We start from the raw sequence: 16,425 nt of genomic DNA, 5'->3' as shown, positions 1-16,425 counted from the left end.
TGTTTTCTGCCACCTAAATTATACCAATGATTATTCAATTTCTTTTCTGAATTTCTTTTGGCCAACTAGTCACGCACGATAGCATAGTGGTTAGCATAATGCTTTACAGTGCCAGCGACCCAGGTTCAGATCCGGCCACTGTCTGTAAGGAGTTTGTACGTTCTCCCCGTGTCTGTGTGGGTTTCCTCCTGGTGCTCTGGTTTCCTCCCACATTCCAAAGACATACAAGTTAGGAAGTTATGGGCATGCTATGTTTGCGCCAGAAGCATGGCGACACCAGCGGGCTGCCCCCCAAAATCACTACGCAAAAGATGTATTTCACTGTGTGTTTCGATGTACATGTGACTAATAAAGATCTTATATACCATTGCTTGGCAATAATTAAAGGAGGGATAAAGCCCCTTTTGATTGCTCCTTCCCCTACCTACTCATTATTCGCAATTGCCCCTCTGTTACCCCATCTCAAGACAATTCTGCAATGACCGAGGAAATAAATTAACCTGTTAAGTTTGAGTGAGGTTCATACCTTCAAGAGTGTCAGCACAGAGCCCCCAGTAGTTTAGATGATTGAAGCTGTCGGCTGAGTAAGGTGTCCATGTGCACAATTGATAAAAGCATTGGATAATCCACTGTATGCAGCAGAACATCACTCTACAATGAAGCACCATCACGCTGAAAAAGCATGATGCTTTGGTCCATCAAGAGGAGTTGATTTAGACTGAAAAGGCCGAGAAGGAGAACTTCTTTCCTGCTGGCAAGCAGCTTCAATGGGAAGACCATCTCGTAGCATGAAAATCCAACCCCTGATCAACAGCCTGTCTGCACCTCCCTCATGCCTTTCACAGATATACTTGCATCAAGTGTACTATTCTGTTGTCTATTCAACCACTTTTGCAAAGTTGTCTGGACTTTGACAACACAGTAATTTGACTAATAACTTTATTCACACCGTGTGAGTGTTTGCTTATGTTGTGTTTTTTTTAACATAAATACTTTCCTTTGTTTAGATGTTCTCCAAAGTGGTTGGCTGCTGTGTGTCTCCATATGAGGCTCTTGGATTTACCTGGTCTTTAATCAGATATGCACTGGTGCTGAAATCTGAAATGACCCGTGTAGGTTTCAGCACTTCTACAAGGGCACTAAACCAGGCATGGACACCGAGTCGAGAGAGACACTGCTATCGACCATTCTCATTCCAGGCATATCGTACTGCTGAGTAATAATTTCTCATGGGGCTGTAGGCATAACGCCAATGTCATTTTGAAATTCTGTACCTAGTTTTCCAAAACTCTTGAACATGAAACATTTTTTTCTTTGCATTAAAGGAACTACTTTTCTTCATCCCATTGAGTTATATTGCAGGATGGGTAGTTCTTTTGCACAGTTCTCAAGCAATAGCCAACATTCAAGAGACACTTAGCTCCTTAGTTTAATCAAAATTCATTTCATCTCTGCCAGACTTTGAAGGGAATACAGTACAAGTCAATGAAGAGGATCAAAGTCAGTCAATGGAGCAACAGAAATACAGAGGAGGAAAACTAGTAAAAGGGCTGCAAAAGACAATGCAGCTGGGAGCAAGAAACTGATGGAGTGAAAATTGGATGGGTTTAATAAAGAGTGAACAACCTATACATTCAGTAAAATTGAAAATCTACCTTGATGTTCTCTTCTTGATCTAAGCTTATTACAGCAATAGCAGATAACTGAGCAGTGTTGTTGTATTTGGAAAATCTACAAAATTATCAAAAGTACATGATATGAAATATTTTGCTGAAAATAATACCTTCTGTTTGTCATTAGAAACTTCCAAGAACTCTTGCTTTGATGGGGTCTGGAGGAGAAAGATATGATCAGTCTGAGAATCATACGTTCTTTGTTCAGATTCTGTTGTACTCCAATCCTTATCTTCATCTGGAAAAGAACAGAAATAGTGCTTACTATTCAGAAGTGCAGACAAACAAAACTCAACACATTTTATACACAGTTGCAAAACCAGAAATCAGCTACAGGAATCCCTCTTGCATCAGAGCTGAAATAAATTCTTATTTTCTGAGATCTACATTAGCACTGTTTATCCTGAACATTTGTTATTGATGATGCAATTATTTGATTAAATTGGTTGTCATTAGCCTTTGAGATCACAAACATTTTTGTTATGCAAGTATTCTGTCCTAATAAATAATTGGACTGCTAAAAAGATTCACACTTACAGCACACCATTGAAAATGAAAAAAAATGCTTAGAAATTGGAATGATTTCTTGTATTGGAACAGTGATGTATACAGTCAATCCCTGACCCATTAAAAAATGAAAATATTCCCCTTACCCAATTACTTGTTGCCAGTGCAATCCACTCTCTTCATCTGCAGCTTGCTGGATGACTTTTCATTAAAAGATCCCTTATGGTTTGTGTATATTCTTATGTTAAGCAATAGTAGCTCTGAGGAAGTTACTAGCCATGAAGGCCATCCCAAATACATCACTCAGGATGTACTCTGAACAGACAGCTGCATACCTTTAGTTTGAAATTTTCAATTTACACTGGACTGTAGAAGAATTATTTGACAGTACATTCACTTTATCATAAATGAACCTCAAAGCATTGAACATACCATCACTCGAAATCCCTTTTTCTTCACAGTTTGTAATATATTTGTAGTATTCAATTTGCTCTCCTGGCATTTACCAATCTTGAACTGCAGCAGTCATAAATCTGCCTATTTGTAGACATGTTCTATTTTTTGTTATATATATAATCATGATTGATCCTTAAGATGTAATGATCCCTTCAAATTAAATTCATCTGCAAACTACTCATTTTCATAAGGTTTCTAATTCAAAGTCAACACTTTAGATTGAAAACCACAAGGGAGCCAACATTAATCACTGGGGCACAGCATTTTGAATTTCCCACATTCTAGCTGTGCTCATTATAAATTCTTCAAAGTGCAGCAGAAACAATGAATTTACCAGTTGAGAACTCTTTCAGACATTTCATGTGACTGTCTCAATACTACATGTAATGACCGAGTTGAGTAATTTATTTAATATTAATATAGAGATTACCTAGGGGAACAATGCATTCAACAACAGATTCTTGTGGCCAAAGTCCGGAATGTGACTGTTGAGAGGAACTGTAAACCATAGTGTTATCAACTGAGCCAGACTCTGGAGGCATTTCTGCAAAATTAGGAGAGAGACACTTTGTCATCAACCTGTTTTACAACTGTTGAAATAAAGCTGAAAAGCAGTTGGAAATTCATGAATCGGTTTCGTAAAACAAATGAGCAAAAATAATGGCGACCCCCATTGAAGAGGCTTAAAAATGGAGATAGCTTTTGTCAGGGAAAGCAAAAAGGCAACTCCACATGTACAGGATACATTCATTTCTATAATTTATACATGCAAGAAGTAGGTGTCACTGGAAAGGCCAGCATTTATTGCCCATCCTTAATCGCCCTTGAGAAGGTGGCGGGGATTTACCTTCTTAAACTGTAGCAGTTCTCCTAATGAAGATACTCCTACTGTGTTCTTCAATAGGGATCTCCAGAATTTATACCCATTGTTGATGATGGATTGGCAATACATTTCCAAGTCAGAATGTTGTGTGACTCATGTCTCATGTAAAACTCAAGGTACAGTGCCTGTACTTCATGTGTTTTATTGAACTGCACATTATGAACTACACGGTGATTGCACATTAAATTATACACGGCTGTAGATTACTTTAAAATTTGTTTTAAAACTTTGTCCATGAGTTTTTTCTGCACAACTTCCCATATCAGCATAATTATTACACAAAATATAAGTATGAATTACCAGAATTGTGTTCCCCTGAGCCCTGTGATAATTTCACAGAATATCATACTGTAAACTGACAGCACCCTCGGGGTCTAGAACATGACAAAGGACCCAAGAATTAAGCTAGATCATTTGGACATTTATAGGCAGGTTGTAAAAATATTTTGAATACATTTCTTTATAACTTATTAAGAATTGTACTCCAATTTGAATAGAAAACAGAAAATCACTTTGTATATTTTATTCTAATGTAATTTCCAAATTGGAGAATTCAAGGAGGGTGGATTGTCAGAGAGTTAAAATGTATATATTTCAGGATGAATCTATTTTCAGAAATATTAATAAAACTTCATCTGGTTATCACTCTCAAATAAATCAACCACAATTTTTTTTACAAAAGCAAATCATTCGGTTTTAAATTGAAACTAAAATATTGCCTGGTGATATTGGTTCATCGTGGATTTCTCATCCTGTGATTTGCAGAAAAGCTTGAACAAAAACTAGCCAGAGTCACAAAATGTTTCCAGAACAAATGACGAGGAATTCTTATACATTGATTTTTATTTCTTGCCAAGTTGGTCCCAACTGTGATTATATTGTTGAAAAATGGTTTACAATTAAAATGACAGGATTTAATAACTGCCATTTAAGCTGTTTGTTGAAATAATAAATTATTCATACTCGTGACTAGAGCTAAGAGTTTTGGAGTCCTGTAGTTATAGCTGTGAAATGGTTAATATTGCTCTACCAATACCTTCAGAAATGAAATTAGTTTCAGATCGACAGATTAACTGCTGCACTTAAATGCAGTCAACAAATTTCACCTCAAAATTAGATCATACCTTAGGCAGTTCGAAAGCAAGGAACGATAGTTTTGTAATGCAACAGAAGCTGATGTTACTTTCAGTTAGAAAATTGTGAAGTTATGTTATCTTTAACATTCATATCATGCACCATCTTGTATTGAATAAAATGCAACAAAGGCTGCTCCTAAAGGTGCTTACACAGCAGTCTGCTTAAAACCTTGAGCAGTCAATTTTAGGGAGGTATTGTGAAGATCCTTGATTAGAGAGGCCTGACACTCCAGGTGTCCAGAACATGAGGTATTGTACAAGCAGCATTATGAGATTAGGGGCATTTATGTGAAAACCTGATTCAAAGCACCTGTGCCCAAATAGCTTTTAAGTGGAGAAAAAAAAAGTGGAGGCTGGTGCAATGTTTTGAGTAGTGGACTCTTCATGTAATAGGAATAGAAAGTGCTGTTTATGTCTTCATAATATTATTTCCTTAGATGTCATTAAGTTGATGCTTGGTTACAATCAATAAAATATTAATCACAGTCGTCCAAATTGATATTACATCGATGATAGATTTTAATCAGCCAGTGCAGGTTGAACCAGCAACGTCAATGGCTGGTCACTGAAAAAAAACATGTTATTTTCCTTTCAATTAACATCAATGAACAGGACATCAGCAGTATGATGTCCAGGGTCTCACCATGTACAGACCACAGTTTGACACTTTTTTTCTTCTTTTGAAACCTTCCAAAGTAACAAGTCAACAGCATGCATATAAAAAGGGAGGGGATGGGAAGTCCTCCAAAGGACGATGCATTCCAATAAAATATCTTCAGTCCTGATGTTCCTTGATTGCACACAATTGTTCAGCTAGATCAATGGTAATTTTAATTATCAGAGTAAGTAAATTGTGCTTTGTCATATGGCACTCAAAAATAAGCACAGAGATGCCATTGGGTGAACTTTCGACTTCACAGGAACATCAGAACTGAGGAGGCATTCCCCTTCTCTCCTGCTCTGTCATTGAATGAGATCATGGATGAACTCCATTTGCCTGCCATTTTTCCCAAATCTCTTGGCTTTTTGTTAACAGAATCCAGCAATCTTGCAGTTGTTGTAACATTGATTATTAAATAAGGAAACATGTTCTAAACTTCCACCCCTTCTACCACCTTCAGCTTGGTATAAAGTGTACGATACTGGGTCAATGATGCTGGATAATGACAACCGTTCCAATGAAAAGTATTGCTGTTCACTTGCCCCCTGACAATTAAGTACTAGATTTACACAGACCCGGTTTAAGTCTGGGACAAGTTGAGTAATAGATACTAACACGTCTGCCACTCGACACTGCAACTGCGCTCCAATGGTGCAAACGTGTCTTACTGACACTCCACAGTATTACACAGGGGTATCTAGTCTATTCGGTCTTACTCCAGTCAAAGTTGGAATAAGTTCAGAATCCCATTCTCTTGTATGGTGATTCCTGGGATGATAGAGATGAGGAGAGAAAATGTTTTTTTTTAAACACATATTTTAGTACTTTCGATTATTTAAGCGTCTTCATGTGGCTTAATTAAGTGTGGATATGATGGCATTGGTGAATGGCTATTCCAAGCAAATGAACTGCTCCAGTTAATGACCTCTGCTACAGGTCCCAGATGCATTTTCCAGGATGGAGTTTTTGGGGCTGGGATCAATATCAATTCTTATGCTCATAAGGATCAAAGGAAAGATGCCTTTTATATGAAACCAATAATTGTCTGCAAAAGATCAACAATTCTACTTCGTATTACTGCTGCCAATTGTGAAGTGATTGCATTACCTTAAAGAGAAAACAAACATTGAAGAAATGGAACTCATTCTTTAATTTAACTGGCTATAAGCCATAGCAATGCATATTACTGCTCTAAAACCACTGTATTGAATATATGCTAAAGTATTTAATAGAAGTTTCAATATGCAAGCATGATTCATTGTTAATAGCACAGAATATTTTGTGGATAATCTGACCTTTTTGAAAAGATAAATCTGTGGTACATGGTCCTGCGATTGTGGTCTCCTTCTGATTGGATGCTTGCTGCAATGAATGCTTGCTCAGATTGTTAGGTAATGTTTGACTCTGAGCCAGACAAGGCAAGCTTCTTCTAGATGGCTTCAATGGCTGTTCTGTGATAATCCCACTAATACTACTGTTCATTCCTAGAAAAGAAAGAGAATTACAGATGCTTTGATCATTTTCAAAACTGACTTTGTGTCTCAGTATATATAAAAAGGATGAAAAAGAAAAGGGATGCTGAATAATGCAGATTCCTCAAATATATTCCCATTTCACTTGATGCCATCAAAGCATTTCTTCAACAAATCTTTGGGAGGGGTGAGGTAAAAAATAATCTATTGCTATTCAAGCTAAACATTTGCAGCTGCTACACTCACCTGCACCATTCAGATTCATCATTTGGTACTGGTGACCAAAGATGAATTTCTCTCCCTTGATGTCAGAACAAACACTGTTCTAATTTGGTTTGACAAAAACAAAAGAAAAACAATCAATTTATCCACAAAGTGATATCACTGGTATATTTTTTCTGCAAGAAAAATATCATGTCTGATATTTCTTCATCTAATATAAAATAGTCTGTGACTGTCAAAGTAGAAGGTAAGGTGAAGGACAGGAAGTTGGAGTCACAAGAGACTGCAGATGCTGGAACCTGGAGCAACAGACAAGATGCTGGAGGATCAGGCAGCATCTGTGGAGGGAAATGGTCAGTTGATGTTTTGAGTTGAGACCCTTCATCTGGACCCTTCAACGAACACAGCACCCTATGACAGAGGTTCTCTGTGTTCCAGACATTCCTCCCACACCTCCTCTGTCATTGAAAATGAACTTGTTTTCTCACTTCAAAAAACAAATTGCTAGTGGAACTCAGCGGGTCAGGCAGTGGCCATGGAAGGAAATAGACAGTCGATCTTTCAAGTTTCTTCCAGTCCAGGTGAAGGGTCTCAATCCGAAATGTCGACTATTTTCCTCCACAGATACTGCCTGACCTGCTGAGTTCCTCCAGCATCTTGTTAGGAACTTGGAGTTACTGAATCAAAGTAGTTAAGCCACTCTGCTCCCTACAAGGACTTTGTTCAATTTGTATTTCAGCCTTACTCCAAGGGAGACTATATTAAAACACAAGTAATATTAAGGGCAATAGCAGTCTGAAATACAACAAAACTGTCCATTAGCTCTTCATCACACTGCATCAAGTGGAAGAAAGGGGTAAGCTAGAAGGAGGAATTGCTTGTGGGGGTTAAATTTCTTTCTTACTTTCTTTCAACTTTGCCCAAAAATATCTTACCAGTCTTGAGGAGCAACTTGCAGTGGGATTCTGCAGATCAGCAGATTAGAGGCAGTATAGAGCATAGAAAAAAATAAAGCACTTATCTTGTTCCCCCATGAAACAGACACTTGTTAAACAAATGGATGTTGGCTATAGTTCTTCTTACTGATAATGGAGCTGCAGCATGGCTTCGACCAAACCCAAACTCTTTCCAATCTAAATTCGCAGCAAAATTTAGTACTGGCACTGATCTCTGAGCAATTGAAGAGGGCAGGATTTCAATATCTGGTAGATCTGCTTGCAAAGAATGATTTAATTGCATCCAACTATTCCACTGAATTTAGCATAGCAATTTCCTGCAGGGTGCGTGTTCTAAACTACTTGCCATCTGGGGTGCTATTTATATTATTGAAATCCAACCTGCATATGAAAGAAAAGAAAGAGAACATTGCCGGAAATAGGTTGGAGTCTTGACCACTACAAATTGGAGCCTGCCACATTATCAAAGAGAATGGGGCTCTGACAGTACCAACATAATTTTGAGGCCATTTCCACCACTTAATTTGAAGTCATCAATTCTATGGCCTGACAACAAATGGGCAAAAGAAGATAAAACAGCATTTGACTTCTTGTATTCCTACATTATCATGATCAGTACAATTTTGTTAAATGAAAGCATATTTAATTCATTTTAAATGCTAATGATGCTCTTACTAGCAAAATATTAATCAGTTTCTTAAATTATTTCCAGTGTTTTCATTATACTTTCAAACCCAACATTCCATTCATTAGCTACTCTCTGTAAAGAACCTGATGCAATCAGTTCTGAATGCATTTTGGGGTCATTTTGAATCTGTACCCTCAAACTACAGATATTGTTTAACTTGAAATATTGAGATTGTTTTATTTTGAATATTTTATTTAAGAAGTTTTTTCCTCATAACTCAAGTCCTCTGCAGCTAGGGATAAGTCTCACATCCTGGTTTTATTTTGTATTGTTTACAAAGTTTGAAAATTAGTGAGCTGAATACAGTATACAAGGTGTGCCATAGAAGCCCAGATTTTACAGAAGAGAAAGCAGCCATTTGACCTAATGTTCTTTCAGTGTCTGGGTGGGGCATAATTTACTCCTACATGTATTCTATTCCTTTAACTGTACCAGTCAGTATTTGATTTGTTTTACTGGCTGATTGCTGCACTGCAGTTAAAAGACTTGTTACGTGCAGAGCCTAACATCTCAGACAAGAGTTGCTTTTTCCCCCAAATACATTGCATCACATTTATCCATATACAATTTCATCCGCATTGACCTATTTTATGAATTCTAGGGCTGGCTCTTTGGACTAATCATCCTTGATTTTCTATTTCTCATAATCCACTACCCATTGTTGCCAAAGGCATCTCAATTTGAGAGCATCAGAAAATTTGGCCAAGTTCCAGTTTTCATACGTGTTATGCTAGCACTGCACCTACTGGCACTAGTGCTGGTACCTACCTTCTCTGTCTTATTAACTCATCCTTGCCATCAGATAAATCATCTTGCTGCAGACTAAGCTTGGATCCAAAAATTCATGGCCACATTCAAACATTTCTTTTTAAAGCACATCAAACTTCCGGTTTGCAAAGAGTCAAATAATCATCTGGGAGCCATAGGATATTCCAAATGGCACATTTTGGTTAGGTTCTAAACTATTTATTCAAGCCACTTTAACTTCCATTTGAGTTCCAGGTATAAAATTACGGCATAGAAATTATTCCTTGGTGATGTTTTGCTTTCATTCCTCTAGAAATATACACATTTTTAATAAGTGGTTTTATTTCTTGTCTTCATGCTCAATTCCAATACTGTCCCATATGCTACTCTATGAGCCAGTTGTTGATTTCTATGTACACACGAGGATAAGAAATGAAAGTAGGAGTAGGTGATCTGGCCCATTGCACCTGCTCCACCATTCAATAAGGTCATCACTGACATTAACCTCAGTGCCATTTTCCAGCACAAACCCCAGATCTCGACTACTTTAATATCAAAAAAGTCTCTTGATATTTATTGTAACAGGCCATTCAGCCCAACTCGTCCACACCAACCAGTGGGCATCCTTTTGTATTAATCCCATCATCCAGCATTTGGTCCGTAGCCCCCTTATCGTTCAAATGCTAATCTAGAAACTTCTTAAGTGTTGGCAGCAACCAAGCTTTAACCACTCTCTCAGGCCGTGCATTGACAGTACTTACCAGCCTCTGGGTGAAGAAGGTCCTCCTCATATCCACACTAAACCTTTCCTTCTTACCTTAAACCTATGTCCTCCAGTTTTATCCATCTCTGGCATGGGGAAAAGTTTCCTGCAGTCTATCCTACCAATACCTCTCATAATTTTATATACCTCAATCATGTCCCCTCTTAACCATCTCCACTCCAGGGAGAACAAACCCAACTTCTTCAGTCTATCCTCACAATTGAACTGCTCCATCCCAAGCAACATCCTGATAAATCTTCTCTGCACCCTCTCTAGTGCTGTCACACCCTTCTTGTGTATTAGTCACCAGAACAGCATGCAACCCTCAGCAGTGGTCTGCCAAGTTTTTATGATCTTGGAGCCTAACTGCCCGACTTCTGTATTTGATGTCCCAAATAATGAAGGCCAGTATCCTATATGCCTTCCTAACTACACTACCTACCTGCATTGCCACCTCCAAGGATCTTTGGACTTGTACTCCAAGGTCCCTCTGTTCCTCATTACTCACTTAGACCCTACGATTCATGGTGTGTGTCCTGGCCTCATTAGTGCTCTCAAAATGCATCACCTCACACTTATCTGGATTACATTCCATCTGCCATTTCTCAGCCCACTTCACCAACACATTGATTTCTCTTTGCAGCCTAAGACTACCTTCCACACTACCAACAACTCGGCCGACTTTTGCGTCATCCACCTATTTACTGATCTTGCCTCCCACATCGACATGCAAGTCATTCACACATATTACAACAGCAAGGGTCCCTGCACGTATCCTTGTGGGACGCCACTAGTCACAGGCATCCAAATGCAAAATCAACCCTCTACCATCACCCTCTGTCTCCTATTGCAAAACCAATTTTGGATCCAGTTTGCCAACTTTCCCTAGATCCCATGCACCCCAACCTTTTGAACCAGTCACCCATGTGTGATCTTGTCAAATGCCTTAACATCCATGTAAATCACATCGACTGCCCTGCCCTCATCGATACACTGTGTTACCTTTTCAAAGAATTCAATCAAACTGATCAGACAGATCTGCCTTTGACAACGCCATGGTGGCTGTCTCTGATTAGTCCTTGCCTTCCAAGTGATCATTAATCCTCTCCCTTAGAAATTTTTTACATTATCTTCCCCACCACTGACATTAGGCTCACAGGTCTGTAGTTACCAGACTTTTCCCTGCTGCCAAGACAGGGTTTTTGCTTCATGTACACACAACAATAAAGAGGCAAATCACACTCAGAAGTGCAGTAGACTTTATGCCTGGGTTTCTCGTCTCAAATGGCCATGTAAGCTCATTTTTATTTTTATTACTGAACACAATATCTGCCATGAACCAGTGCAACCTGGCAAAGTTATCGAGAGCAACTTAAAAAAAAAATTTGCTTCTACAAATATTTCTTGAAATGCATATGAAGGGTAACATGAAATATGCTTAGTGCAGCTGAATACGGTTTAGTCACAGAAAATCAGCACTTTAGGCAGACTCATCTATCCACTCTGTGCACAATCTAATGTTAAATAGCTGAAAATGATATTAAAAATGATAGAAATATTTGCCAATATGAATGAATAAATAGTTTTGCTGGACTTGTGCCAGTTCTAATTGCTGTGGCTCAACAGGCAGATTTCTCAGTGTAACTGCTGTGCAATCTGCAGAAGTTCACATCTGTCTGTAAACTCAGGTTCCCCTCCAAGTTACACCCCATTCTGAGATGCAAATACATCATTGATGCTTCAACATCATTGGGCCTAAGTTTTGGAACTTCCTTCCAAAAAGCACTGTGGGTGCACTTTTACCAGAAAGACTATAGTGATTCAAGAAGGTAGTTCACCACCACCTTCTCCAGGGCAATCAGGCACATGCCATACATCCCAAACTTGTCAGTGATGCATACGTCAAGGAAAATGAGTAAGCTATGTAGAAGGCAGTGCTAATGCCTCGCAATTCCTGTGACCAGATTCAATCGTCACCTCTGGTGCTCTTTGTGTAGAGTCTGCACATTCTTACTGTGACCGCATAGGTTACTCCTGGCTTCTCCACCTTCTCCCTGATCCCTAAGTAGGGGCACCACACTGAGCTGTCTGTTTATATCAAAAGCCTCTGTTTACATAAATCACACTGATATGCACTTTTCATGCATCAAACATCCAACATTAAGTTCTGTTACCAGTCCACTGAACAAGACTACTTTCACAGAAATGATGACTTCAGAGCATTTAACTTTACAGGTGGTTCAATGTGACTAAAAAGTGATCAATCTAATAAAGTTATGAACCATATTAATGGCCAGAACATTACACTGTAATATTTTTGGCTCAGATAAACTCATTGCTTTGCTTTAAAATTTGGTTTACAAGTAAGTAATATGTAAAAATATCAACTATTGTATTTGAATTTGGGTTTTGATAATTAATTACCACTCGTTAACCTTAACTTCTGGTTATATTCTGGTATTTTTGTGTACTGGAATTGATAAGTTCCATTACTAAAAAAGATTGATTATCTGTTCATGCGCTGGCTACAGTGAGCTCCAAGTAAATGTGAAGTGTGTGCAACAAGTTTCAGTCAGAACACCAGGGACTTGAAGACAGCCTGCTAACATTTGGCTCATGTTTTCATTGCATGTTTCAATTTGAACCAGTGATTTCATTATCTTTATTAAATTTAGAGTAAGAATAAATTGAATTACAGAGTCATTAAGACACTAAAGGTCATTCAACTTGTTGAACCTATGGCAATTCCTTATGGACCAATCCCCCGTCGGTCCTTTTCCCTCACTCTTACCCAAAAGCTCTGCAAATTCATGGATAGATACTCCTGTGGGCTCAACATTTTAACGTTTCAAAAGGAGAAATTTTATAAACAACAAGATCTCACAAGAACCAATGAAAAGATCATATGTTTTTTAGATTTCACAAATGTCCACCTGAAACTGATAGACTTCATAATGTTCTCTGCTGTTTGCTTAGCCTTCAGCTACCATTTCTGACTCAATTATTGGAAAAGAAACTTGTATTTCAAACAATATTTACTTTGGTGCTGTCTGTAAGTCTGCAGTTGTTGTGTGTGTATCTCAAAATATATTAACAGGATGACATTATGTAGACAGCCATTAATAATACATTCTTCAGTTATTCCTGTTCTCCACTTTCAGTTAAATTACAACTCATTGTGAAGACTATTGTTCTACATGCTGTTACTAGCTTTGTTACATTTGCACTATAGTATAAGAAGTCTGCATAAGAAGTTCATTTAGAAAATATGCATGTTTGTACAACATTCAAAATTATAAATACTGCAAACAATATGTCCATCAACCTATTTTCACCTATTCTGACAAAAGCTCTTAGATCTGTAAAGTTAAGTTAACCTTTCTGATCCACAGATCTTACCTGGCCTGTACAGTATTTCCAACAACTTCTGATTTTATTTCTGTTTCATCATCTGCAGAATTTCGCTTTTTATTTATGAAATGTTACTTTCAACTCCCATCACGGGTGATCACCAGCTGCCAGTTAATCGTATCAATTCCTACTTTTTCTAAACAGCAGAAACATTTGGCAATGAAGCCAATGCAACTGAAAGTTCAGTCAATTGATCTACAGAGACATAAGGGCAGAAATTTGTTGTGATGACTAACCCAAAGCAGGGAGTTTTCCATCACCAGCTCATTTTACAGAGCTCTTGGTATTAAATTCCATTGCGGTGAAAACGGAACTAATTGTTAGATCCTGTGTATTGAGCTAGTCTGTCTAATTCTACCTGTCTTGCATCATCCCACTGAACAAACTTCTATTCCTTTGCTTGTTTCTAAAATTAATGTGAATGTGAATGCATCTATCTGAATTAGGAAAAAACAGAGCACATCTGCTTATAGTCTGTTTAAGTGACTTTTAAACAAAGTCCCAATAACAAACAATGAAACATTGGGAAAAAAGCTCATTGCTGTGGTTTGCTCTCCTGTCTTGCTGTTAAACCTGAAGTTAATGCTCCCCAAATAATAATTTCAAAAACAATTAATAACTTAATTTAAAAACTTTCCCAGGCTTCCAAAACCTGGAACATTTGTACTTATAGTTTTTGTAAGTTTTTAGGCTTGTACATAAACAGGATGGAGGAATAAATGAAAAATAATACTGCCCTCTCTATTGTGAAGTAAAAACAGAAAATGCTGGAAATATTCAGTAGGTAGTTTGAACTTCAAAGATCTAAGAACTTCTGTCAGAATCAAGTCTACTACTTTTAAATAAATGCACATATTGCTTGCAGTGTTTATAACACTGAGTGCTGTACAAAATGATACACATTTTCTCCTCCAAGAAAGGTCATTCTCGATTAATATTCACACGGTGTAGCGGCTGCTATCGCAATGTGAAAGCAAGACACTAATCGGTGGGCTGCAGAACAAAAACTGATTTATTTCCCCGCCTTGCGCGGACCTTTTAAGAGGAACGGTTCCCGCCCACCGAAAACGGAAATGACGTATGGGCTACGTCATCAAACTTTTCCCACATGCAGGTTCCTCCCCGTCGTTTGGGGAAGACAAGGGCCCAAAGCCATCTTGGGCCTCGCCGCTCCAACGGCGCGCGACCTGACCGCCGAGCTGGTTCGCTTGCTCGGACGGTGAGTCGCTACAACGGCTTCTCTCTCCACAGATGCTGCCTGACACTTTGAGTATTTCCGACACTTTGCCTTTCACCTTGTGAAGGAGAAACCTAGCCAGGAAGAACACGAAAAACTCTACATCAACATAGAAATGGTTTGAAGTTTATAAAAAATTGACTGAAGCCGATCATAACAATTTTCTGAAGAAATACTTTCATAAAATGAGAAATTTATAAAATGTGATCAGGAGGTCAGGTTCAGGGAAGAGGCGAAAGAATATGACACCAAAGATAGAAATTTACCCTAATTCACCAGCACCATGTGAGTGCTATAGTGCTAGCTCCTTTTATACTCATTTTCCCATATTAAGTTCCACTCACTTCAATGGAATCATACATCAGGAGAGCCCTGCAATGGAGGACTGATATCAAAGTGTTATTTAGTGCTAAACACCAAGGATGAATTTCTATCTCAGGAGTAGCTATATGATCATCCAAGTTGTGGTGACTCACAGCTGAAAAGAATGGAGGCAAATCAAGAACTAGAGGGCATAGGTTTAGGGTGAAAAGGGAGAGGTTTAATAGGGATCTGAAGGGCAACTTCTTTGCCCAGAGGGTGGTCCACATATGGAATGAGCTACCAGATGAAGTGGTTGAGGCATGTACATTAACAACATTTAAAAGACATTGGACAGGCACATGGATAGGAAAGGTTTAGAGGGATATGGCTAAATACAGGCAAATGGGACTGACTTAGATGGGTGTTTTGTTTGGCATGGCCCAGTTGGGCCAAACGGCCTGTTTCCATGCTGTATGACTCTACGACTCTATAAATATTTTACATGGAGTATACAGTACTGAAACAGACCATTTATAGGAAAAGTGACAGCCAATTCCCACAAATTGGCTGCAAACTCCCACAAATAGCCATGCAATAATAACCTAATAACCTGTTTTGGTGAATCTGGTTCAGATATTGGTACGTCAGACTAAAGTTTTGATTGGACAAATTCCCTGTCAATCAAACGTGGTGACCACACTGCTGTAAATAATGATTTATTTTATGCATATCATGTATATATAATTGTCTTCTACTTCCTGCATTTCTCTGGAAAACAAAGAACATGCTCTCATTAGAAGTTAAAGTCTTTTCTGTTTTTTCTGCTTTCTAATAGACTATTTTCTAGGGAACATAAGTAAAATGATTGTGTACCATTGACTTAAAGCCACAGGTCACGCACAATGCTCCAGCTTCAGCTCTAGTTTGTCATTAAATACTCAGCTTTATCTGTGGGAAGTGAAACTGATGAACAATAGACTTTAAGCAAAGAATAAAACACCACAGTGAAGTCACATTTCAATTTCTGCTTTTGCAATCCACTCCCATTAAATGTTGATCACCTTCCATAATCAAATTGACTTTATGTGTCTGTATCTACCCACAATGGGACAGACTTTAAGTAATTAGACAAACAGTACACCAGGTTGTAATCTTACAGGTGATTAAACAGATAAATCACAATGTGCAGCTCTCTGAAGAGTTCTCTGACTCTTCAACATGATTGGGAGAACTAATTAGAACTTCATTTAAACAAAAATGGAGCATAAACTCCTGCATTGACTGATTGGTTCAATGGCCCATTACTGTGT

General features: G+C 38.2%; 1 protein-coding gene across 1 annotated transcript in view; it reads right to left on the bottom strand.

Moving 5' to 3' along the window:
* ano3 (anoctamin 3) overlaps positions 1-16,425 on the bottom strand; it is a 364,194-nt gene that overhangs the window by 152,299 nt on the left and 195,470 nt on the right. Inside the window, exons 3-5 of the mRNA XM_052029629.1 lie at positions 6,612-6,800; positions 3,067-3,180; positions 1,784-1,911 (exon numbers count right to left, since the gene is read on the bottom strand). Of these exons, the coding sequence (XP_051885589.1) occupies positions 1,784-1,911; positions 3,067-3,180; positions 6,612-6,800 (431 nt within the window). The remainder of the gene's footprint in view (positions 1-1,783; positions 1,912-3,066; positions 3,181-6,611; positions 6,801-16,425) is intronic.

Source organism: Pristis pectinata, chromosome 14, assembly GCF_009764475.1.
Source record: "Pristis pectinata isolate sPriPec2 chromosome 14, sPriPec2.1.pri, whole genome shotgun sequence".
Taxonomy (NCBI): Eukaryota; Metazoa; Chordata; class Chondrichthyes; order Rhinopristiformes; family Pristidae; genus Pristis; species Pristis pectinata.
Note: the sequence above shows the minus strand (reverse complement) of the source record. Positions and strands in the feature narration are given on the sequence as shown.